This window comes from Apodemus sylvaticus, chromosome 1 (genome assembly GCF_947179515.1).
Source record: "Apodemus sylvaticus chromosome 1, mApoSyl1.1, whole genome shotgun sequence".
Classification (NCBI taxonomy): Eukaryota; Metazoa; Chordata; class Mammalia; order Rodentia; family Muridae; genus Apodemus; species Apodemus sylvaticus.
The window spans coordinates 71,440,984-71,468,493 of NC_067472.1; the positions used below are offsets into that span (position 1 = coordinate 71,440,984).

The 27,510-nt window shown below is 41.9% G+C and overlaps 1 protein-coding gene across 1 annotated transcript in view; it reads left to right on the forward strand.

Moving 5' to 3' along the window:
- The window catches only part of Adam12 (ADAM metallopeptidase domain 12), a 329,625-nt gene that overhangs the window by 65,309 nt on the left and 236,806 nt on the right, over positions 1–27,510 (forward strand). Inside the window, exon 4 of the mRNA XM_052174478.1 lies at positions 24,238–24,311. Coding sequence (XP_052030438.1) covers positions 24,238–24,311 — 74 coding nt within the window. The remainder of the gene's footprint in view (positions 1–24,237; positions 24,312–27,510) is intronic.

The window sequence follows — 27,510 nt, forward strand, 5'->3', positions numbered from 1 at the left end:
AACTGTATTTTTTGTGAAGGTTTGCAAAGAACATCACTGGAAATAGAATCAATGGGCTCTTAGGTAAATCTTTTTCCTTGAAATGCCCATGATGTCTCCCTTGGTTGGTTCAGTTATGTCTCCTTTATGAATGGATGGTGATCTCCACAATTGTCCCCAGTGAGAAACAGCTCTGTAATTCAGGGCCCCATGAAGTGATGCTCCAACCAGCAGCTGGGCTTGTCCTGCAGCCCTAAGGTTTACCCTGCTCTATTCCCTCTGCCTGGAATCTCCCTTCAGAGCCAGCTCAAACTGTGTTCTGCCCCCAGGAATCACAGAGGTTTACCCTTTCCTAAGAATTAGGTCTCTTTTCCGGGAACTATGCTCTCCTCTTCCATACCTGATTTTTACATCGCACTTTGCCTTTCGTTCAGAAGAGCCCTGGATTATGTCTCCTGAATGAATCAGTTTTTAACCTTGCCTATGAGCACGTTCATCATTATCCCATTCATCACAAGGTAAAAGGGACACTTCAGATTTTTTTCAACCACCCCCTTCCCTTCTGTCTCACTGAAACATACGGCTACCCATGTCCGTGGCTTTGGTTGCTCTTTCTTTGATCCATGGCATTCTGCCTCACCTTTCTTTATTCTGTTTGTATCTTGGTTAAATGTCTGATTCCCCCAACTGAACTTTCCATCCCAAGAGGAGGGAGACATGTGGCCTTCATTTTCCAGTCTTCTGCAGAGCCTGCCCTGAAAGCCAGTGTGATGGTACTAATGATGGAGGATCATGGCAGAGCCCTGTTAGGTTAACATCTTGATGCAGGTGTTGTTTGTGTGACATCTGAGTTCACTGTATCACTCTTATGTGATTTTCTCATACCTCATCTGTATTCCATCCAGCCTATCTGGGTCAGTGAGTTCCAGGCCAGTGATAGACCCCCTTCTCAAAAAAAAAATAAAAAATAAAAAACAAAAACAATAAACAAAACAAAGCAAAAAACCCAAGGTGACCAGCAACTGAAGAACAACATCCAAGATTGATATGTGCTTCCCCTACATGCACACAAGCGTGTGTAGCTGCACAAGCATGCCCTCACATACCTGCACAGACACAGACACATATACACATGTGCAAACACATACACATACACACAGTCATGAGCACACACAAATGCAAGCACACACACATGTACACTTGATTATTATTATGTTTTTAGAGCATATATTTGCAAGGAGCAATTGTCCCTTCTCAGGTATATGTTCTTACACCCTGGCCACATTATACCTCTGAACATATTCAGAAAATACAGATAGAACATAAGTCTTGTTGGAAAACATAAGATTTCCAGAGACTTGTAAGATGGTGCAACCACTTTGGAAATCAGTCTGGAGGTTCCTCAGAAAACTGGGCATGACACTTCCTGAGGACCCTGCTATACCACTCCTGGGCATATACCCAGAGGATTCCACAGCATGTAATAAGGATATATGTTCCACTATGTTCATAGCAGCCCTATTTGTAGTAGCCAGAAGCTGGAAAGAACCCAGGTGTCCCTCAATGGAGGAATGGATACCAAAAATGTGGTATATTTACACAATGAAGTACTATTCAGCCATTAGAAACAATGGATTCATGAAATTCTTAGACAAATGGATGGAGCTGGAGAACATCATACTAAGTGAGGTAACCCAGTCTCAAAAGATAAATCATGGTATGAACTCACTGATAAGTGGATATTAACCTAGAAACTTGGAATACCCAAGACATAATCCACATATTAAATGATGTCCAAAAAGAGCGGAGGAGTTGTCCCTGGTTCTGGAAAGACTCAGTGTAACAGTATAGGGGAATATGGGAACAGGGAAGTGGGAAGGAATAGATGGAGGAACAGGGGGAGGGAAGAGGGCTTATGGGACTTGTGGGGAGTGGGGACCCAGAATAGGGGAAATCATTTGAAATGTAAATAAAGAATACATCGAATAAAAAAAAGATGTCCAGAGACATTTGAATTTCAGACATGTAGTATTGCTTTAGTACAAGTGTGATATGTACAATGAAGAGAGCCCTTTGAGAGAGTTGCAAAAGGGGCTTGATACTTAGGAATCACTGGGCCTTACTTCAACTGATAGTTAATGAAGACTATCGTCCCCCAAGGGCAGACCCCTGTTTCCTTCTTCATTAGGATCTATGACAATCACCTTACAAAGTAGGTATCAGAAAATTTCTATCATCTTCCTCCAGGTACACATTTTAATATTTTGTCACACAGGACATGAGATGACACTAAGAGTTTTCTGGGTATGCGCTCTTAATTCTGCATTATAGATTTTATCCTCTTATTTCTGAGGAAGACACTTGTATGCTCCATTGATCCTAAGTGGTGGCAAACAATAGAAATATTTATGCTTTTTGGCATTGGTATACTGTGCATTGTACTATTTGTTCCTCACCTCAGTTTCCAGGCAGCTCAGAGGCAGCACAATGTGGTTGGTGTCTTCTTTTCCCCAGAGTTTGCTAGGTAACTGCTACATTCTGGCCCTGTACTGCTAGCTGTGTGGGTGCTCTCTTGACATATCAGCAATGGCCTTGGGAAATAGCTGGTCCTTTCAGCCACTGTTGGCCCTGGTTCTTGACATTTGGAATTGATCTCTTCTTCCCATTGCCATGACTGCACCTGGAGTTCCAGGTTTCCTCTCATTGTGCTCCTTCCTTGTCTTCCTCCTTATGGGCCCTGATTAGCCTGCTCTGCAATTCAGCCATCACCTCTGTAGAACGACTCTGAGTCTTCACTCTCTACCACTCACTCCTGTGTCAGTCTCCTATAAGGCTTAAACATGTACAGCTTTCTCAGATCACCCTACCCTAGTTATTGTACTGATTTCTCTAGTCTTGGTTTCCTGCACTGAATCTCCCTGCTTCTACAAACTAAGTGACTAACTGATGTTCCTGTTTGCCAAGGAAGCCAGCCAGCTCCTAAGCATGTGTTTTACTCTCTGTAATGCACCTGGACCACTTGACTTTGTTTCCTTTCTCTGGACTCAACTTTTCTAGCTTTTCTTAGAATGGACTCTGACTGGGAAAGATGTTTCATTGGCGACAATTATTTAACAAATAAACTGACTCTTGACTAACGGCAGAAATGAAAATAAAGCCTGCTTTTGTGAAATGGGAAATATTTTGCCTATTCATAAAAATGAAAAAGACCCCACTAGAGTATTTCCTAGATTAATGCACTAAAATCTCCTGGGGTACAACCAATGTCTTGAAAACTAGGATGTTTTTATTCTCAATATCACCTATCTATTTTCCTCTGTCCTGTTCATGGAAGGGTAGGGATAAGTGGCAATGGGGCTTATAGTGCTTTGCTGGAGTCATATTCCTTCTCAGCAACCTCAGGTCTAGGAATGTTCTTCCTCAAAAAGATAAATGAAGATCCCAAAATTAGGCTTCTAAGAACTGGCTTGGATCAAAAATTCATATTTTAAGAGATCAATGTGGTTATATGGAACAGAACAGAGCAGAACAGAGCAGAGCAGAGCAGAGCAGAGCAGAGCAGAGCAGAGCAGAGCAGAGCAGAGCAGAACAGAACAGAATAGAATAGAATAGGAGTGACTGAACTCACTCTTGACCCTGGACAGACAAGATAGTCAAATACCTTCAACTGAAATCACAGAGACTGAATGGGAGATGCTGTTTCCCAAAGAACTTAGCATAAAAGCAGACTAGACAGTAAGCAGGCAAAAATGCCACCCTGGTTTCTTCTCCTGGTGCTATGGTAAAATACCCTAGTGAAAAGCAGCTTTAAGGAAGAAAAACCATATATAGATCACTGTTCCAGGTTACAGTGCATCATTACAGCGAAGTCAAGGAACTTGAGGCAGCTACATGCACAGTAGACATGAGAGTAGACTTACCATAAGACCCAACAAAATTGCTCTGCATTTATATAAAGGACCCAAAGTCAACACACCACAGACATGCTAATATAATCCATGTTTATAGTTACACAATAGCCAAGAACTGTAATCAGCATGGATAGATATATCAACAAATAAGCAGATAAAAAATGTGGGAGATATACTCAATGGAATTATATAGCTTTAAAGAAAAATAAAGCCATTATATCACAGAAAAATGAGCAGAATGAGAAATCATGTTAGACAAAATAAGCCATACAGAAAAATAAACAGTTTTCTCCTGTATATATAACCTAAATTTAAAGGTGTGTGTGTATGTATATGTGTGTGTGTGTGTGTGTGTGTGTGTGTGTGTAAAGACTGGATAAAGATGTTAAAATTATTTGAGAAGCAAATAATTATAATAGTTATGGTAAAAAATATTGAAATGGAGAAAAATACGTAGTCTGGATAGTAACTTAGAAAGTTAGGAGCATTCTATGTCTGAACAATGAATGTAATGTGTAAAATAACCATTGAAATGGAAAAAATAGTCAGAGACAATGAGCTCAAAGGTAGATCAAAGGATAAAATATAAAATATAAAAAAATTAACAGTGGGACAGCACAGAAGTCATGTGTGAAAACTGTAATATAAACAGGTCTAGACTAATAGAAAGATGAGAGACTGGGGCAGAAGCAATATCTAAAAAAATTGAAGCTGGGAGGTTTTCAGAGGAAATGGGAAAACAGCTCATAGTTTAGTCAACTTCAATGAAATCTGACATGAAGAAAAGCTCATCTGAGATCATGACAATCAAACCAATAGAAATCTAAGTTCAGGAGGAAGGCTTCAAAATGTTTAGAGAAAGACTTGGGAGGAGCAAACTTAAACAAGATAGTTGACATTTCAGTAGAAACATGCTTACTAATAGAAGAAACTGCAAAACATGAAAGGACAGAAAATAGGAAAGACAACCTAGAATCCACAGTGAAAAAGATGGGTACAAAAATGAGGGAGAGGGTGGCATAGATGTGATGTAAGAAGAACAGGAGTGCCTGTTCTCACAGAGGAACTAGCTTCAGTTCTCAGACTCACAACCACTGGTGACTCCAATTCTAGGGGTTCCTATTATATCTTCTTCTGGCCTTGATGAGTACCTGCACATATTTTGCAGACACACATTCACATAAGCATATGTACACACACACACACACACACACACACACACACACACACACACGTAAAACATAAGATAAAAGAATAAATCTTGGGCTAGAGAAATGGCTCAGCAGTTAAGAGCACTGACTGCTCTTCCAGAGGTCCTGAGTCCAATTCCCAGCAACCACATGGTAGCCCACATCCACCTGTAATGGGATTTGATGCTCTCTTCTGGTGTGTCTGACAGCTGAAGTATATTCATATAGATAAAATAAATCTAAAAAAAATGAGTTTACTACCTTTTTTTTTTAAAAAGAATAAATCTTTTAAAATAATAAGAAGAAATAAAGATGTTTAGGGATCAAATAATGGGGCTAAGTTTCCTTTCCAGTAGAGTCAACTATACAAATTATGAGAAGAACATTTTCAGGTTGAACAAAAGTGATTCCAGATGCATGCGGAGGACAACAGGAAGAGCATAGGAAGCCAATATGCTGCAAGCGCAATCCTATTGAAGGTTTAAAACAAAATAACAAGATGCTTAGGGATTTGCTTTAAAACAACAATAACAAGATGCTTAGAGGTTTGCAACATATGGAAATGAGATATATGAGCCCTGGGAAGGAAGAAAAAGGCGGTTAAACTGTTGTAATTGTGTTGCTTGTTAAAGGCAGTAAAGATGCTAGCAGAAGATGCACCATAATAAGTCTCCCATGCTTATTTTAAACTTTCATATAAGCACCATGTGAATAATGCAACCATATATAAGAAGCTATTCAAAGTGTGATGAATATGATATTTTTTCACAAAATGGAAAGGTCTTGGCTTTAATTCCAGCAATTTAGGCAGAGGCAGGCAGATCTTTGTGAGTTTGAGGCCAGCCTGGTCTACATAGTGAGAACCTGTCTTTAAAAGAAAGAGAGGAAGAAAGAAAGAAAAAGAAAGAAGATAGGAATAAAGTCCTAAGAGACAAGAAAACAAGCAAGATGGTAGATTGAGTCCCAAATCTTCCAATCACTGCAGTAAAGTTGTATGAACAACTTTAACAATAAATTTGGGGATGAAATTAAGAAACCAAATTTTCCTATGTGTGTTTTATAATAATAATATATATGTGTAGATATATAAATATATACATATGTAGATAGATGTACTGGCTGGTTTTGTGTGTCAACCTGACACAGGCTGGAGTTATCGCAGAGAAAGGAGCTTCAGTTGGGGAAGTGCCTCCATGAGATCTAGCTCTGGGGCATTTTCTCAATTAGTGATCAAGGTGGGATGGCCCATTGTGGGTGATGCCATCTCTGGGATGGTATTCTTGGGTTCTATAAGAGAGCAGGCTGAGTAAACCAGGGAAAGCAAGCCAGTAAGGAACATCCCTCCATGGCTTCTGCATCAGCTCCTGCTTCCTAACCTGCTTGAGTTCCAGTCCTGACTTCCTTTTGTGATGAACAGCAATGTGGAAGTGTAAGCTGAATAAACCCTTTCCTCCCCAAACTTGCTTCTTGGGCATGATGTTTGTGCAGGAATAGAAACCCTGACTAAGACAGTAGATATATAAATATATCTACATGTATATATATATATATATATATATATATATATATATATATATATAGAGAGAGAGAGAGAGAGAGAGAGAGACATATTTCACTCTCTCTGTATACATAAACACACACCCGTGTTTATGTATACAGAGAGAGTGAAATATATGTCAATAGCTATAGAAATTTGATAGAAATAAAGTAAAAGAATGGATAGATAATACATATATATGGACATGTAGATAGATAGATAGATAGATAGATAGATAGATAGATAGATAGATGTAAACTTTGACTAAGATCTGATTACCTCTCATTGCTCTCTCATTGCACTCTCACCTCTCTGCCCCTTGGGCTCTCCTCCCCTCCCCCTCTCTCCACGTGGTCATGACTGGCCTCTCCTCCTCCATTCCTCTACTTCTCTCTCTCTCTCTCTCTCTCTCTCTCTCTCTCTCTCTCTCTCTCTCTCTCTCTCTCTCTCTCTTTAACTCCCATCCTCTGCCCTGAATAAACTCTATTCTATACAAAAAAAAAAAGAAAAAAGAAAAAGATCTGATCATGTCTGTCTTAAGTGTTGTATTGCTGTGAAGAAACACCATGACCTTGGCAATTCTTGTAAAAGAATTTAATTGAGGCTTGCTCTCAGTTTCAGAGGTTTCGATGATTATCCTCACTGTGGGAAGCATGCCGAAGTGCAGGCAGACATGGTAACTGAGAGTTCTATATCTGGATGCAAAGGAAGCAGAAAGAGAGAGAAAGCTACTGGACTTGACTTGGGCTTCTGAAACCACAAAGCCCACTCCAAATGACATACTTCCTCCAACAAGGCCACACCTACTCTAACAAGGCCACACCTCCTAATTCTTCTCAGGGAGTGCTGCTCTCCAATGGCCAAGCATTCAATTATATGAGCATATGGGGGAGCCGTTACTATTCAAACCACAACATCTAACATTATTAATTGTATCATATTCTATATAACAAATTTGATAGGAAATAAATAAGAATAATCCACAATGAAAATGGGCCAACCTGGCTATAATTCTGCTCACACTAATATTCAATCTCAAATTTTTTCTTTGTAAATGTTTCTTTGTAAAACTAGAAGGAGAGATAAACTAGACGGGCTCTCAGTGAAGATTTCTGCTAGACAATAGCTTAACATGTAAAAATAATAACAATACTTTAGATTTTGGTGTACCCTATGGTAATGAGGGTGAACATAGCTATCATTCTTAATGTTCCAAGTGGGAATGCCACGTTGGGAAACACTTTGGACTGTTCTTAGAAAACTCAACATGTATTCACTATGTACATGTATTCATGTACAATAGAAACTCACTCTGGAGTATTCACTATTGTACATGTATTCACTTGTACGTGTATTCACATGTATTCACTATTGTACATGTATTCATGTACAATAGAAACTCACTCTGGAGTATTCACTATTGTACATGTATTCACTTGTACGTGTATTCACATGTATTCACTATTGTACATGTATTCATGTACAATAGAAATTCACTCCAGAGTATTTTTCTAAGCAAAATAAACATGTTTGGTGCTTCATAAAGAACGGATGAGTGCGTGGCAGTTTCATCATTGGAGAATGTGTGAATGAGGGAAGCTTTTGAACTTGCACGATGATTCTCTCACTTACAGACTACTGTCAATTTTAATCACTACAGTGAGAGAGTTTTAGCCTACCTTCATCCTGAGATCCTTGCCCATTCTCACAAATGTCAGTGTGATAGGTCACTTTGACAATGGTCTCACAGTTGGGAAATATAAACTGTTTGCTATGAATCAAAAAAACCAAGTTATTCTCAAAGCTGGTTTGCAGCAACTCCAGCATTTAAATACTTCTTCCTTGCTCTCTACCCTTGCAAAGTAAGGTTATGCTCAACATACATTGCCTTCTACTATAAGGCTTTCTTGATGTCCCAAAATAGCCTGCCTTGAGAAATGGCCCCTTGCACACTGATCTCTCTGCCCTGTCCCTCTTTCTCATTGGATATCAGTAGCTCTTTAGCTATTCCCACTAATTATGTAAGACCAACTTAACTGAAAAAAAAAATGACAACTAATCCTGGAAGAGACATGCAGGTCTGTCTGGGCTTTTCCTGTGAAACAGCAGCATCAAAGACACTGTTGTTGTTACATTAGTGACACACACAGCTCAGCAGGAGCAACTACAATACTGAAAGGATGGTGACTTCTAATGACAAATAGGGATGTCACAACCTACTCATGAAAAGAAATGCCTGTTTACTGGAACAGATGGGCTCACAGTGCACATGGAGAAACACTATCTTCAGGGGCAGGGGATGTAATATTTACCTAACATTCCAGACGCCTTGGGTCCCATCCCTGCCTCCACATAAGCCAGATATTGTGGTATATGCCTGTAATCCCAGCACTCAGAAAGTGGAGACAGGGTGGCTAAAAATTCAAGACCATCCTCAGCTACATGGTAAATTCAAGGTCATCCTGAGATACACAAGACTGTTTCCAAAACAAATAACACAAGCATTACTTTCTCATTTGTTAACACCCCAAACACCAAAAGGATTGTGTTAGCACTCTGTGTCCTATTTTCCCAGGTTGGGTATGCTTGTAGACATCCAGATTCTTGCTCTGTCCCATTCCTAGCCTACAGTTTTCTCTCTTTCATGTCCAAACTGATCCACACCCATGTTCCTCTGTTTCCCTCTGGAAGTCACCTCTTTTCTGCCATCATTAGCTCTGTGTTCAAGTAGTAGAGATTAAATGTAAGAAGGAATTTACTGTGTTAAGAGCAAAATCTGCAAATGGTTCAGGCTGACTGTGTGAGGATGGGATCTGTGAGAGCCTAGGAGCCCAGTGCCTTTCCCGCTAAATGTTTGCCAGCAGTGGGCTATAATTCAGCGTGATGGAGTTCTGTTTTTATAATCATCTTGTCTGATGTTTATGGAGATCACTTCAGGCTCTTTGTCCCCTCCTTCCCTTCCACCCTTCTATATCTCAGAACCCCTCCAGTGCATTATCTAAGCATCCTCATGCAAGGGGTAAATTCTTTCCATCTCTCCATGTTCTTCTCATGATCATTTGTTTTGCTGAAACCAGTTTATCATATTCAAAATATCATAAAAGACCAATTACTATCTTTTTTTTAAAAAAATGCTGATTCTTCACTTTCAGTCCAAACTCCTTGAGCTCACTCACAAAAGGAACAGAGACCTTCTGCATCTGTGATTGCTGCAGGGATGAGTCAGTATTAGAAGGAAGGTCTAAAGGCTGAAGGGCTCACTTGCAGAGTTTGGCACTGAACATAGTCATTCCAAATAGACAGTGCAGAATGGTCAAAGCCTAGTGGGGGTGAACGTAGAGTTTGAGGAGCAAAAAGAGAATTAAGCCAAATGATTATTTGACTAAAGCATCGGAGTTGGACAGCCCCAGGAATCCCTGTGGAGAACACAATACAGATTGTTGCTTCTCCAGAGAATGTTGAAACTTTAGATAAGCTCAGGATGTTTTTGTACACTATTTGGAACTGAGAATTTCTCTTAAGTGGCTCAAGCTGTCCCACGGTCATGATGCATGCTGCCCATACATGTTTCTTGCATTTGAAAAGGATTAAGTGATTAGACCTCTGTCCCAGAGAACAAACTCTGATTTTTAAGAGGTAAGTGTTAACTGTGTCTTGGGGACACAGAGGAGCTTGCAAGCCACAGAGAGTTGGAAGGAGAGCAGACAATATGGTGCTCGTCTTCTGTGTATTTCTCAGGGGACTCATAGAGCTCCATGCCTTTCCTTGGCTCAGCATTAAGTACAACCTTGAAGATTGCCCTCAAGGCTCTGGCCAACTAGCCACACCCTACAAGCTGTGACCTCATGTAAACATACCCCTTCCTCTAATAAATCTACCAGTCAGATACAATCACCATCACTCTGCCATCCATGTTTCTCACCCTACCTCCTAAGTTTTTTCACATTTAACTTAGGCATACAAAGTTGTTTTTTTTTTCTTGCCCACTAACATACCCCCATTGTCTCTTTCCTTGAGACCTGAAGATGAATCTCTTTCAGATCAAGGGCATATCATTCCATTAGTGTAAGTACATTAACCCTGACATGTGTTGAATGTCCTTACAGTTTGGCATGTTCTTCCCCTACTCAAAGGTGGTCTTCAAAAGTACATAACACATCTGTTTGCATATGTAAATAAAATAACAAGAATGGAAGCTGTGAAAGCTGGTGTACTCTTAGCACTCACTGAGTTATAGACCATCTGGTTGAACATATCTATTTAAGAAGGAAACTGAAACTGGAGTTCATCCAATATGGCGCTGTTAGCATTTGGGCTGGATCATTCTTTACTGAAGTCTGGGAGGGACTGTCCAGGCTTTGTAGGATATCCAGCACTAGGGTGGTTAGCTTTAATTATCAACTTGAGACAACCTAGAATTGAAGAGATTGTCTCAGTGAAGGATTGTTCATATTGAGTTAGCCTGTGGTGATGGATATGGGGGATTGTCTTCATTAAATTTATTGATATAGAAAGACCCATCCTACTGTAAGCAATACTATTCCCTGGGCAGGAAGTTTAGAACCATGTAAAGATGGAGAGAGCAATTCCTAGGATACAGGAGTTTAAGAATGCATGCTAGCACTGGACATGTGCCTCTTGGCTATCTCTTCCACCTTCTACAGATGCCTTCAGCAGAACAGTCATTCTCAAAATCTGGGATTAACACCAGTTTTCCTTCCCAAGCTTGATTCAAGTCCTAGAGGCCCTTATTACTGTATAAATTCTCTGCTGCTTTCAAACCATTTTAAAATGCCCCTCCCATACTCTCTAGCTGTTTTCAGGGGGAGAAGGGGTTTTAAATAGCTAATAATTATGTTCATCCTGCAACCATCCATTTAAAGCAATGAGTATCAGACCTTAGTTTCCTGTTCATTTTTGTTACCATCCCTTGTGTGGGAGAGTACATACAGGTTGTCCCAACTGTTCACCATGACACAGGCTAAGAATCTTGCAGCTTATATCTCTGTACACTTTGGATTATCTTCTCTAGATGAATTCTTAAGAGTGGGATTGTTGATTCAAAGCCGTGTGCATTTCTAAGGAATATGATAACAGTTTCCAGATTGCCTCGTGGAAGGCTGGGCCAGTTCACACTTCTACCAGCTGTGCATGAAAATTCCTGTTTCTTGGCTTCCCACCAACACTGGTGTTTCATACTTTAATAAATCTGGCATGGCCCTGGGCGGCTACCAGGTTGGCTGGAGGAATCGCAGCATTAAAAGCTCTTAATAGTTTGAACTTGTGGGTCACAACTTACAGGATAAATCTGTAGGTAACGTGACAAGGTCTGTGGCTCAATAAAAAGCCTGTGAGCAGGCCTAGCGTGGGGAGATCTGAAACAATAGCATTTCCTATGAGGAAGAGCTTTAGGTAACAGTGGATCATAGCAACTGCGCAGGTACTCACCAGGGTTAGATTTATAGACTCCACAGGTCAAAGAGGAAAAGGGTTTCCTGGACTCTAAATTAGGTGGCTCATATCAGAACACATGTTGCTATATTATAAGGAGAACTTGTGTACCTGACTGGCTTTGAGAGCCAGTGTAGAATGATTCTCAGACAGTCACTAGACTACAGGAAAAAACAGTTGAAGGAATGAAAGTGTATGGCTTAACAGGTAGTTTCAAGGAAACAGTGACTTTGCATCACTGTTCTTGTTAACTACAGAGCACAGGACGCAAACATCAAAGCATTTCAACGTGAACTTAATTCCCAGTAATTCCCACATAGGGAAGGGATCTCCAGTCTGATCTCCAGGCACCACCCTTCAAGACCTCAGATGCTGGGACTTGATGGGTAGAAGAAGAGAAAATACATAGGTGCAATATTCACCTCTGTGGTGTGTGTGTGTGTGTGTGTGTGTGTGTGTGTGTATGAAAAGATGAGCTGTCACCTGTGAGGCTCTTGGTGTGTTTTTTGCACCACTTTACCCTCTCAGAATTGTCAGGAGAATCTTTGATTTGAACTGTTAGTCAAGTAGTGGGTTCTCTACATCCTTTCTTTCTCAGCACAGGCTGTAGGTGAGGCTCTTCTTCAGAGATCGGGGAAGTATACACATGCACTTTTCCTTATACAGAATATCTGACTAAGTCATCTGGAAACTTGGATTCTAAAATAAAAACAAAAAAGATTTTTTCAACAGACATTCTATATCTAGGAAATAATGGAATCTTGGTTTCCATTAGTTACAAACCTTATTGGCTCATTATAAATTATGCATATACATACTTAATCCTTCTGTCAGCTGATCATCTTGCCCTCTTTCTTTCCTGTAGTCCATTCAACATTGTTTAGCTTTATCATCCAGTTAAGTTGACTGTCTAATAGTTTGGGTTTTTTTGTAACCCATTCATAGAGATGGAGCCATTCTTCTCCCCAGAGGATAGCAAGTGAACCCTGAACATCCCGACATTCCTTCGAAAGCAAAGACACATAGAGCCATGGCTCTGATCTGTCTCCCACCAGCTTGTATCATGTTGGTCCATGTCCTAGAGTCCTCATGGTAACATTGTCACTGCTGCCTCACTTCTACTACCATGGACCAGTTCACACTGGCCACTCAAAGTATCAGCCACCATGTAACTGATATACCGTATTTCCAATCTGAGATATTTTAATGACTCTGAACGTTGTAGCAAAAAAAAAAAAAAAAAAAAATCAAGGTTGGTATCAAGGTAGACCATGTATCTACCATGGTGTAGAAATCTACCATGGGGACATTTGATGGCGAAATGAAGAGACATTTTGTAATAGATGACATAATTCCCCAAAGCCTTAGATCCATTCTGATTATTTTTCATTGCTGGAGGTGGAATTCTCTCACCTCTGATGACTTTCTCCCTTCTTTTTCCCCCTCCTCTCCTCCCCTCTCCCTCTCTCTTCCTCCCTGCCCTCCAGGATCAGGAGGAATGAAGCCCCAGGCCCCTGTGTACTGGGTTCCAGCCTTACCTCAGATTGCAAGAGAGCATGGCCTAAGTCTTGTGGATAGATTTTTAAAGCTGGCTGAAATGTCAAAGGGCCCCTTGGCCAGTAAGAGTGCATCCATGAACTCAAGTAGCCCTGTGCCATGTAGAACATGGCAAAGAAGCTGAGGGGTGAGAAGCAATCAGCTCGATGGTCCACATCCACGAAGGGAGCAAGAGGCCAGAAGACATATTTTTAAAGCTGTTTTGTTTATTATTTATTATGTCATGTATGTATATGATATATGTGTATATGATCACATATGTTGCAGTGCATGTACAGAGGTCAGAATAAGTCAGTTTTCTTTTTCCACCTTTATGTGCTTTCTGGGAACCAAAGTCAGGTTGTTGAGCTGATGTGGCAAGGACCTTTCTTTACTTCTGAGCCATCTTTCTGGTACCTAAACCTTACTTTTAGTTATCTAAACTTTGTACATGATTACTGGTCATGATGCATATTTCAGTATAGGAAATAAAGCCAGTTTTTATATTTATGTTTGTATAGCCCACTCTGTGATAATTAGCCTAAGATATTAGACCATGTGCTTCATCATCCCAAGTTTTTGCCATTTCTTTGATATGGGAACATTCAAAACCCTATCTTGTAGTCATTTTGATTATTGTTTGGCTTGGGGCTAAGGACTTCAAAGAGAAACGCACTCATAGACCCAGCTAGCGTTCAGGATGGTGAAGGGGCCAGGCCTGGGAAGATGGACAGCACCATTCCCTGGACTAGGACCTAGGACTGTATAAAAGGAACTGGTACATCAAGTATGAGCATTCATTGCTCTCTGCTTCTTGTCTGTGGGTGCCTCCAGCTCCTCTGTTGTGATTTTCCCTCCATGATATGACCTACAACTGTGTGAGCCAAAGCACGCCCTTTAGCCTTTAAGTTGCTTTTGTCCCGATATTTCAACACAACAATGAAGCGAGACAGCAGGCCAGGTGTACTAAACTCATTTTCATTTTTCAATAGCCTCAACTCAGTTTATCAGGATATAACACAGTCACAGATTGAAGCATGGCCACATAGGATGAAGGGAGGAGGGTAGCCCTAAGGGCGGGGCAGGGTGAGGACCGTACAAGATCAGAGAGTTGCAGGTAGACCACAGAAGAAATCACAGAACCCAACTCAATGTAGAGCCAAGGGTAGGATGGTGCAAGAGATAGCACTTGTATGGCCCCAAAGAAAGGTGGTTGTAAGACTGAGAAGGGGCTACAAGATGAGAAGAGCCCTTGGGGATGTTTGGAGGAGGTGTGAGTTTTAAACACTGAAGCATTTGGGGCTGCTGCTGAGAAACCTATAGGAGCATTCAGGGCACATGTCAGGCCCAGGAGAGGAAGAGGAACTAAAGGCCTGAAGGAGAGGGCCCCCATAGGCATTATTGGCCTTTGAGGGTCGGTCAATGTTTTAAGAGGAGAAGTGGAATCCTACTTTTTATTCAGTGAAAGGTGCCATGGGAGGGCTTCCCTGTCCCAGGACTCAGCTGCGTTGGAGCTGGAAATCCCTTCCCATGAAGCCTGGAAGGTCATCTAGCCTGGGGAAATGAGAGGCCATGTGGATATCTCTCTGGAACCACTTAGAGGGGCTTAACCCTGTACCATCCTGAATCTTAAGTCCTCAGGGCTAATCCTGGGACTGTATCCATCCCCCATCCCACTCTCCTCTGACAGCACCAGCCTGCACCCCCCTCACCTTCTGGTTCCTCTTCTCTCCTGACTCAGTGTTTCATGACATACATGCAAAGGGCAAAGCTGGTGACAGTCATGCTGCAAGTCTGAGTGGCATGACATAGGAGTTCCCTTCACAAGGTCTGTATGAATCAAGGTCTGGAGTGTGAATTTTTGTGGCACCGTTAGAATAGATTTACAAAAAACTCAGCAATTAGCTGTAATCCTGTTTGTAATAGAAATTGTTTGCACTTAGCTTTGCTGAGTCCACAGCAACTTGGCAGTGGCACTGTGATCGATAGTGGTTCTCTTTAAAGGGCTTCTTATATTCAGCTAATGTTTATTTGAAAGCAATTGCGGTGATGCTTGGTAAATGGCTCTCGGTCAACACGAGAGAGGTGCATTCTCTCTAGAAGACAGCTTGCGTGCAAACAAACTAGCAACTTGAGCTGTTAACTTCCTCTGAGTGACAGTTTTGAAACGGTGTTGCTGAGGTGAAAACAAAGCAGAGGGTGAGTGTTTCCAGACATCAAATTAGTTAGATAAATGAACTTTGAATAGGAAACCAAGCATTCCAGTTAATACACAGTGCATGCTGGGTTTGTGTAAAGCCATTCCAGAAAGCAATCCTGGGCTAGACTATGATATTTTTAATACTGTGATTGTATCAGTAAGCACACCATAGGAAACTGTTTTGAACCAAGGTAAAGTTTAGAGATGTATGTTGCGCTGTATCCACACGGGGTTTTATATGCTTCTGTCTGCTTCTGTGCTGATGATCACATACAGATTATTTAAAATCATCTTGCCATGTGGAAGAAAGGAGAAAGCCAATTTGTTTCCAGCCATCCATCCAGGACTGGCCTGGAGCCCAACTCAGAAATAGGCCCTCAATTAATAAACATATAACATCGCTTTATGAAAATTTAAAGAAAAACAGTTTATGCGAGCTGTTTAGATCTAAATACAAAGAGCTTGTAAGAAAAAGAGCTTCGGCTGGATAAACTGCAGAAATAGCAAGAGAGATGGTGTCTCACTGCACTGCTGTCATGCTGGGAAGTTGAAATTCCACTTGCGCTTGGGGTTCTATAAGGGAGATGCATTTCCATTTCATCAAGCAAGATGGTTTGTAAATAGGCATTTTACCTCTCGGATCCCACCACAATCCTCTTGATTATGTCGGTTTTGAATGCTTCTGTAAAAAAATGGCCTTGGCTTGGGTGGTTTAAAAAGAGTCTCTGTTTCTTATCTCCCAGCTGACTGCTCTGAAGTCCAGTGAGCTGGGTGAGGCTTGACTCCAAATCCCAACAAGATAAAGAAGGCAGTTCAGGCAGCCTGCAGCCTAGGAGATGGCAAGGCAGGATCCACTCTGCTCCTGGAGGTGTGGTGGAAATCATTCTCTGTAGCACTGGGCCAAAGTCTATGTTTTCTCCATCTTTGAAATAAGCAAGGCAAGGCTGGGGAGATGGGTCAGTAGCATGAGATCTGAGTTCCTCTGGGAAGTCACAGCAGAGGGTCTGGAGGCAGCTCAGCACATCGGAACAATGAATGCTTGTGCTCAAGCTCACTTGATCCTTGTGCACAGTCTTAGATCCTAGACCAGGGAATGGTGCTACCCACAGTGGGTACTTCCTACCTCAATTCACCTTATCAGTAAATCAGGCGTGTGTAATGGCATATACTTACAATCTCAGTGCTGGGGAGACAAACGTGCTTGGGTCCATAGGCTTTCTGTCCAGGTAGCCTAGCTTGATCAGTGAGCTCCAGGCCAACAAAGAGATCTTGTCTCCAAACCCAAGGTGAACAGCATCTTAGGAACAACATCAAGCTTTACTTCCGGCTCCTACATGTACATGTACACATTTGCACAAATACCTGAATGTGGATAACTCACACTCATAAACACATACTTGAATGCACATACAGACTGTATTTAAAGATCCTTATGACCACATTAACTACTTCCCATTGAAACATTCCAGAATAACCTCCCCATCTCGACACCCTGTCTCCTAATCACCTTCACAGCCCTGGTTATCACCTGCGTTGAGTTATTCCTGGTTTCCTGCAATGGCGTGTGGAAAGGGAGAGAGGTTATCTTCATTTTCCTAGCCAGGGAACTAAGGGTTTATGATTTGTTCAACCATTGATCTAAGAACTGATATCTAACTAAAGCCCGACCCAACTGTGTCATTTCTTAAATGAAGACACTGTGTTTTTCAAGAAAGTATGAAGTAGTTCTTTGTTCTGTTACTATGGCTTTATAGTTGGAGATGGTGAAGCCATTCTGTGGTCCTAACTTTCCTTCTAGGGTACTCCTGGAAGACAGGCAAATCCCCAGCCACCTTTCTCTGTTGGAGGAAGTTTGAGGCTCCTAACCTGGATCTGGACCCTGACACCTAGCCAGGCCTTCTGAACATGGTGACACTTCTTATGTAAGGATGGACCCTTGCTTACAGAGGTATCAAGAGGCTGGTACCTCCCACGTGCCTCCAGGTACTTTGCCCGTGGGCTTAGGCTACAGGAGTATCATAGACTGATAAGAAGTCCAATTTAGGCATTGTCTTCTCATGTTCCTGAGCCATGGACAGATGGCCACTTCAGTGGGTAAGTCTGTCATGCTAAATGTCTAAAGGTAGAAGATGGTAAGAGGACAAAAGGCTAAGGGCCTGCTGTCATAGACTGCTGGAAAATTGTCAGCTAGACCCAGTTGGAAGCAGACTTCTGCAGGCTCATAACAACTCCATCTCATACCCTGGCTACCAATCACTATGGGATCCTCTCCTGTCATTGAAATGCACATTGCTGAAGCCATTACCTCATCACACAGTCTTGTCTTCAAGCTACCATGTCATTATATGATCCTGTGCGCAGATCAGCACATGGTCTTCTATATGGGCTACCATGTCCCTAAATTATCCCCAAGATTCCCAGTCCTGTTCCTCTAGCTACAGAGGTATCTGTACAGAAAGGTACAAAATCCAAAGCCATTAGGAGGCAAGCCTCTGAGGTCAAGAGCTTCATGAAATCGCCCTGTCAGACTCTCTCCAGCAGCACCCCATGCTGCTGAACCCAGGGTTTCTATGCTCCCTGCCACGGGCTCCACTCTTCACCTTAAATCTTACTGAATACGCATAAGTCCTAAGTCCTTTGGCTTCCTTTTTATGGCCCTAGGCAGAATCTCCCTTTTTTGTTTTGATGTCTTAATCATTGTGGGGTGCACAGGGAATGGGGCAGGAGGGTCCAGAGTCTTCACCTGGTTACTCAGAGACTAGAAAGGCATCTTGGTGGTGCTCATTTTATCCAATACCATAGATAAATTAACCTTTCGGCTCCCGTGGGGCTGGAGGTGTGGCTGTGTAGCAGAGTGTTTGTCTGTCTGTCATGCTGGGTTCCTCCCCCGGCATCACAAGGGGAAGGGAGTAGGAAGCAGGAAGGGCATTACTTAGCTGGAACAAACTCTGCTTGCCTCTCATCTCTAGAAGAACAGAATGCATGTCCATTCTCGGGCCTCACTGACTCTGTATGGGGCCCACGTACAGCATCCTGGATCCTTCAGGGATGTCAGACTCTTGGCTGAGACGGGCAGCCTGTTGAGGCCCTAGAGAGGTTCTATATGTTTCTTAGGGACCATATGTGGCTAGGAAAAGAGACCAGATGCCTCATGAGAGGAAGTTTACTGTCTTGGAGTTTCTCTTTTCCCCAAGTAAACTATTCCTTCGGTAACTTGCATTGCCTCCCAACTCCATTCTTCGCTGATGTGTGCCTCTAGGTTGCTGTGCTGTGCTCAGGAAGCATGCATGGTGATGCTTATACATGCCTGTCTTCACAGAGCTTCTGTGTTCCTGGGATAAGTAAACCACTAACAAATAAATGAAAACACAAATGAAGAACCACTGGTGATGATACATCCTGCTTCTTCTAGCAGGATGCAGCCAAGAGCACAGAGGTGATCATGATCAGGCCAATGGCCAACAGCCAATGGTTAGGTCACTCAGAGAACCCAGGGACAACATTTCAACATTAGACCTTAGAATGCTGGGTATGGCTACAAGAAGACAATTAATTCCATCATTAGGAACTTTAGAGAATCAAGAACTGGACTGGGGAAAATGTCCATGTTGAGGGGAACCAAAGTCCTAATCTGAGCTGGAGGAAGGTGGAATATACTTTCTCTGACATATACATATTCTCCCCAAAGGGAGAAATGAACTGAAAAGCTGTGATGTGTCTTAGGCCACAGAATGAAGTGAGAGATTTCCCAATATAAATAATGAGCCCCATATTAGAAAGTAAAGACAAATACTTCATATGTTCATGCACATATGAGTGTGCACACATATGATTGTGCACATGTGCACATATTGGCAGTGCTAGATATCCAACACATGCTAGACAAGTACTTGACCCGTGGTCTACAATTCCAGCCCCTTATGAGTCCACCAAAAGCAGCTTTTACTGTGAAGAATTTGTGCTCTCTGTTCACAGTTGGACACATGGGTTGCTAATATCAATTTTCCACTGCAAAAAAAAAAAAAAAAGATCACCAACTCAATGATAAAAATCACTCTCACTTATGTAATAACTAACAGGCCCCAAGCCAGGGACCTCCCGTGATGGTGCTGCAAGGCCTTAATTCCTCACTGTGCTAGCCTGCATTTACTTAAGTTTTGTCTTCCCTATGTTCCACGGTGTGCAGATCTGGCTGGCTACAGAGCTAACATGCTAATATTAAAGTGGTAATCAAGATGCCTCTAAATATTCATAGCAATAAATGCCTCCCTTGTGCCCCATGAATGCCAGAGCTGCAGTCTGAAGCATTTATTTAGTGCTGGAGAGGGACTTAGCTATCCCCCAGCTCCCTTCAATGCAGTATTTTAATACTGTTGTTATGCCTGAAAAATGAGATCCCTCTGACCTTCCAGCACGATGGTTGAGATGGATGGCTTTGGCTCTGAGTGGGCCCCTTGGAAAAGATGACCTCAAGGCTGTGATGGGAATGGACGTGGCTAACTGAGGGTGATTCTCTGCTCCTGCTGAGCCTGGGCCAAGCCACTGCCACAGGGCTACAGCTTCAAGGTCAGGGTCAAAGTTTTCAAGTCATTGAAAAGTCAGTGTGTGTGTGTGTGTGTGTGTGTGTGTGTGTGTGTGTGTGTGCGCGCGCGCGCGCGTATATGCACACTTGTGGAAGGAAGAAAAAAAGGGATGGTAAGCTTTATCTGTAAATTACTGACCTTTTGCTTTCTGGTAGAAAATTGCTATTAGCAAGCAGGTGTCTACCTGTGCAGCAGATCACATACTCTCTATGGTAAAATCTGCCACTGATAGATACTAAAGGGATAAGGATGTGGCTCAGAGGTAGGAAGCATGAGCTATATTTTCATGGAAGAGCAGTATCACATGCCCCAAAGATTCTCTGCCTGTCACTGATACTAGAGATATAAACTAAAGCCTCAGGCTGTAAGTGGCTCATAGGATAATGATGCTTGCCTCTAAGCCAGAAGACCTGAGTTCAAGGTCTGGAATCCATGTGCTGGAAAGTGAGAAGCTACTCTGTCACACTGTCCACTTACCTCTGCACGTGTGTCATAGCACTGACTCCCAATAAACAACTAGATATAAAAAATTTAAAACAAATCCCCCATAAGGTGCTCTTAGATACTTAGCAAATATTTTTTGTCTAAATTTTTTTCCTTTGTCAGATATCCAGGACATGAAGTAGCTGGAACATGTATCCAGTAACTGAGGGAATGTGATCCATCCATACATTAGAAACAATTAATTAATAAGTAATTTAAAATCCCCCATGAAGGCAGGTGAAAAAAATCCTACTACCATAGAATCTATTCAATTGCAGACATGACACAGATATGTGAAGTCATGTACAGAGAAGGGAATAGAAAAAAAATCACCGAGCATCTATTTAAATGACTGTGGATCTATAAGTCATTTTACACAATAGAATATTGTAAATGTATAAGGATGAACAACACAGAGAACCAATGATCCCTACAGGTATAATATTAAGCCAAACCAACTGAGCCATAGAAGAATGGGCTCAGTATGAAGCTAATGTTTGTTTAGACATACATAGAGCATGAATAAACTATAAATGAAATCAAGTACTATTAATTAGTGATTAATGGGTTTAGGATAGTGGTTACCTCTGGTGAGGAATGAATGGGATGTAAGAATGAAGAAAGAACGCTGTAGACTCAATCACATCCCTGACACTGCTATATCTATCTATACTGAAGCTCTAACCCCTCTCTGTGGAATGTGGAACATCTAGAGAGAAGGGCTTTAAGAGGCTACTCAGGTAAACTGAGGTTACAGGGTGCAGTAATGATCATTTCTTGACTTTGACCAAAATACTTCACATAATATCTTAGGAAAGAAACAATTAATTTTGACTTGTGTTTTCAGTTCACTGTGGCAGGGAAGGAATGAGCAGCAGCTCAGCTTACATTGACAGAGGCTCTTCACCTCAAGAAGGACCAGGAAATAGAAGGGAAGCCAGAATCAAGGGCTAGGGAAAAATCTTCAAGAGATTGCCCTTAGTGACCGGTCTCCGCCAGTAGATAGATCCGACTTCCTCAAAGTGTCACAATACCCCCAGAGCACCACCAACTTGGAATCAAGCATTCAAAATATGATCTGTGAAGGACATTTCAGGTTTAATCATAACATATGGGAAGGTCCTAACCCAACAAATCAGGCATCCTTCTAAGAAAAGTTTGGAGCATAGCCATGTAAAAGAGCATCGACCTACTATGGGCAGTGCTACTATGGGCAGTGCCATCCCTACATAGGTAGACCTGGACTATGTAATAAATGTAACTGAGCAAGCCAAGAGAGAATCCAGGAAGCAGCATTCCTCCATGGTCTCTGCCTCAGTTCCTGCCTTGGCTCCCCTCAATGATGGGATATAACCTGTAAGACAAATAAGCCCTCTCCCCCGGCCAGGTTTCTTTTGGTAACAGTGTTTATCAGAGCAACAGAAAAGCAAACTAGAGAAAGGAGGAATTTCTACAATTCTGGGAATAGTCTATATTTTCATCTGGGTAGTAGATACCCTATGATTATTTTATTTTTAGAAAGTATGTTGATGTACATTATATATTTGTTTAGAGGTACTTCTCCCAGTTTAAAAGAATTATAGTGGCTGCCTAAATATCTTTAGCTTATTGATTAGCATTTGGTTGATTGGTTCAACCAATACAGTCCTTTGCACATCCAACAAAGGCTAGTTCCATTAGGTAAATCAGTCAATATATCATTGTAAGAAAAAAGAATGGTGTGTGTTATGGTCTTCGGTCAATAACAATTAGGAAAATGGATGTAAGTGTGCTTTTAAACAAAAATGTCTGGTATAATGAGTAAATTGGAATAAAAGTTCCCTCCATTCTCTTCCTCCACTAGATATTTCCTGTACCACCCAGCCCCCAACTGGTATACTGTGGTGGTTTACACTGGTTTTCAACTTGATACAATGTAGAATCACTTTGTAGAGAAGTGTCTGGGCACTGGCATACCTGTGAGAGATTGTCTAGATTAGGTTCACTGTGTGAGAAAGATCAACCCTATATGTGGGCAGCACCATCACCAGGACTAGGCTGTCTAGACTGAGGTTGGGTATATGGATTAGGGGAGGGAAGCAGTGGAGGGGAAGGGAGGGCTGTGGAGAAAGGGGAAAAGATGTCTGCAGAACCATTTCCCTGACATGGGTAGATTCCTTCCTTCACTCCCAATCTGTTATTTGCCCAGCCTTCTAGTGGCTATAAAGATGTGTAAGCCAACACACCGATCACAAGTAGTATGATGCCCTACCTTTTCACAGGATAGGACAGCAGGAAGTAGATAGTGATAAGACACTTCTTGTAATAGCAGGTTTTTGAGCTATTCCAGTAGATAGTCAGGAAAAGCATTGAAGGTAGAGAAGCATGCATGTGTAAATTCTCAGGGCAGCAGGACAAGTCTTGTATTCCAAGAGCAGGCAAGAGCAGAAACTAAAGCCAGGTCAGGAGGGAGGAGGGCAATGTAGGCATGTGAAAAGCAGTGGAAGCCTGCAGAGGACATGGCCAAGTTCAAAAGGTGATAGATAATCTATCAGTGCAATAGGAAACAAGCACAGGTGCAGTGTAAGACTGAAGTTTTAAGTGTCCTTCCACTGCTGGAGAATAGATGGGAAGAAAGCAAAGGCAGACCCAGGAGAACCTGGATTAGAAGGATTTGCAGGAGGAAGCCATGTATTGAGGAGAGTTGCCTGTGGGTTGAATGGGAAAGGGATGGAGGGGAGGAGCAGGAGAGATGCTGCAGAGAGCAGCTCTGCATTCAGTAGAGGGGGTGAAAGCCATGGAGCCTGAAGGATAATTTAAGAGGTTTCTGCCGGACGGTGGTGGCGCACTCCTTTAATCCCAGCACTTGGAAGGCAGAGGCAGACGGATTTCTGAGTTCGAGACCAGCCTGGTCTACAGAGTAAGTTCCAGGACAGCCAGGTACAGTCAGGGAAATCAAAGAAAGGATGGATGAGGTGGATGGAGCTATGATGAAGGGTTCAGAGGAAGAATCACTAATGGGGAAGAGTAGAATGGCCACATTGGAGCCAGGGGTCCCATTTTTTATCTCTGTCACTCTGGTCTTCAGTACTTGGAGTTGAAGACAATCCCCAAGAATAAAATCATTAATCTGTATCTATCTGTCTGTCTGTCTATTTGTCTGTCTGTCTGTCTGTCTGTCTGTCTGTCTATCTATCTATCCTATTCTATCTATTCTATCCAATCTGTCTATTATCTGTCTCCTATGCCCCTCCCCTTCCCATCCCTCTCCCAATCAGTCTCAACACCCTCTCTTTCCACCCCACTGACTATACTGATGAAGAACATCCAGATTTTGGCAAGGCTAAGCCAACTGCCTTTCAGCTAACCCTTCCTGCTCATTTTTCAGGATCATCCAGATGTGCTGACTGTGCAACTACAGCTGGAGAGCCAAGAACTGATCCTCAGCCTGGAAAGGAATGAGTAAGTAAAGGTCATTCTTGATTACAGAGTGGCAGAGAAAATTAGGGCGACGTCCACTAAAAACTGCTTTATCTTTTATATCACCATCAGGATGTATTTAATCTCACAAGCTTGCTCTAGTGTAATAAACTTCATCTTAAGCTTTTATTCAAAAATTTGACTCTTTAATGGAGAAATTATAAATTCCCAGAAAATAGTATACTGGGTTTGTTGTTGCTGTTGTTTATTTTTTATTTGTTTGTTCTTTCTTTCTGAGAGCATATGTATGTTATAGTTCTTTTTTTAATTTTCTATATTTTCTGTTTATATTCCAAATGATTTTCCCTTTCCCAGTTCCCCCCTCCCCATAAGTCCCATAAGCCCTCTTCCCTCCATATATTTCATGTATGGTTTCTCAGGAGAAATGGTGTCTCCTAAGTTAGATCAACTTCTCCTCATGTCATGTCTCCTTTACCCACTGATATTCCCACAAGAACCACAGTTGCAAAGGACTTCTCTCATCTATTTAATTCTTACTTTAGTTAATGAGGTCTTCCAGTGAGCAGTCCCTATTTAAAAGGTCAACTCTACTGTCAGGTCCCATCTGGTGTAAAGCAGCAATTTTCCCTTTGCAGAAGAACAGACTCCTCTTCCTCACTCTGAATAATGAGGGTGTCCTGGGGGTGGGGGTGGGGGTGAGGGTAGGGCTGACAGAGGAAGAAGGACAACCACCAGGGACATGCAGCTGCAGAAACCAGGACCAATCTCCACATGAGCAAGCCACGCCCTTCATTGTGTCAGAGCTTGCGTTTGTAGCACTGAGACAGCCAGATGGAAGCACCAGCCATCCTGACATGTAGCATCTAAGACCACAAAGTGCAGTAAACTAGTAAACTGACACAGCCTGCTCCCTGGGATCTGTGACCTGCCACTTGGCGGTTTTTTCTTACATGCCCAGTCTTCACCACCTAGTGGATCACAGCCTTAAAAAACAGTAAAGAAATAACATGCTTTAGCTTTCTCTTGTATCCTGATGACTTGAAAATAGAGATTTGCGCACATGGGTTGAATACTCAAAGAGTTCTGAGCAAAATATTATTTTGCTTTTATGTGGCTGTCCTCAGAAAGTAAACATTTTAGAAAATCTTTCTAGACAATGTAATTTGTGTGTGTGCACATGTGTGTGCAGGTGTGGGCGTGCACCTGGGCATACCAATGTGTATTTACACATGTGAGACAGACGCTCACTTCCTCTGTTGCTTTCTCTACTGTAGGTTGTTGTCCTTGTTTTGTTTTGTTGAGACAGGAGCAGGGGGGGGGGGGGGAGGTGTCTCTCACTGAGCCTGGAGCTAAACACTAAGTTTTCCCAGGGAAAGCCTCTAGGATCCTCTTGTCTTTGTTTCCCAGTGGCTTTTATGTGGGGGATGGGGAATCAGAATTTAAGACATCATGTTTCTATCGCAAGAACTATAGCCACTGAGCAATCTCTCCAGCCCCTCTATTTTTGTCCATGGTATTGTGGGAAATTCAGGTTGTTTTTTTATTTGGTTGGTTGTTTTTGGGTTTTTTTTTTTTTTTTGCGGTGCTACATGTATATGGCTTTGAAAATATCTTTGTGGAGGTAACTAGGAAATATGGTTAGAATGTGAAATGTCCTCTGTGGACTCAGGTGTTTAAACACTTGCTTCTCGAATGGTAGCACTGGTTTAGAAGGCTGTCAATATTTAAAGGGCAGGGCCTCTCTAGAGAAGGCAGGCCGCTAGTGGTAGGCCCTGAGACTTCATAACCTGTCTCACTTGTCCGCTTTCTCTTCCTGTCGGTGGATGCAGGGTGACCGGCAACCTCCCACTCCTACCACCATGCCTTCTCTACTATGATGGACCATGTTTTCAAATTGTAAATCAAAGTAAACCTTTTTACCTGAAGATGCTTCTGGTCAAATGTTTAGACACAGTAGTGAGAAAAGTAGCTGGTACTCTAGATGCTCTCTGAAAGACACAGAGAAACAGACAAACAAAAATCTCATAAAGATATCCATGGGGTCACGTGTCCTCCATGGCTGGGCTATGATTGGCAGCAGGGCTTAGAGATTTCTGTGTTGCACATGCTCTGGGCATCTGGCCATTGGAGGAACATGTTGCCCAGCACAAGGAGGTTGTGACCCCGAATTTGCAGATGGTCTTATGGTTATAGGTAGAAGAGTGAAAAGATCTTATGAGCTCCTTTTCTGTTTTCACTACAAAGAGTCTGTTCTACAACAGAAAACAGAAGACCATAGGGAGAAATGAAACAAAGAATAACAATGAAATAAACCAATGTACAAACCTTGACAGGACAAGCACAAAGGTGGATTTTCGCCTTATAAACATGGCTTTGCTTTGAATGTCTCTGGTTGACACAGCAGTCTTTGTAGAACCCTGCACCACGGCTTCAGTTAGCATCATTACTGACATGCCCTTCCACAGAAAATGCGGTCTTGGCCCCATCTGGTCCTCTAGGTTTGTAAAGTGGCTTAATTGCTCTGTTCATGGCTCCCTCTGGAAGTGATTTACCCTCTGTTACTGAAGATAGCATAATGCATGCTGACAACCAGACAAAGGATAATTTGTGTGGAGAATCATCTCAAAGGTGCCCTAATTTATTCCTGCCCAATCCTTTAGGCCTTTCCCAAAATAACCTCAGATTTAGAAAAGTTAGAAATATGAAATGCTTTTTTTTCCCTCAATGTCTTCCTTACTTTCTTCCTAATCTATTTGTCTATATTTTTAGACTATGTGGATTATGGGGCTGGAAAGAGGATCCAGAGGTTAAGAGCACTTGGTGCAGGACCTGGGTTCTCCTCCCAGTACTCATGTGACAGCTGATAACTTCCAGGGGATTTGGTGCTCTCTTCTAGCCTCCGTGGGCTCTGCACTCCTGAAGTGCACAGACATGCATGCAACCAAAGCACCCACACTCATAAAATAAGAATAAATGAATCTTTTTTTAGAATTATCTGGAATATCTTGGCACAGTGGTAAAATTAAGGCTAGAATGGGCTATATGGGGAATTTTTAAGCCAGCCCTGGCCTAAAAACCAAAAACAATAAAACAAAGTAAAACCTTAATTAAAAACTATAATAATGAATTTAAGTTTAAAATACATAGTGAATGCACAGTTATCCCTCTGAGATAATGTAGCTTTGGTTTACGCATGCCATTTGTACTGACTTTAATTTTA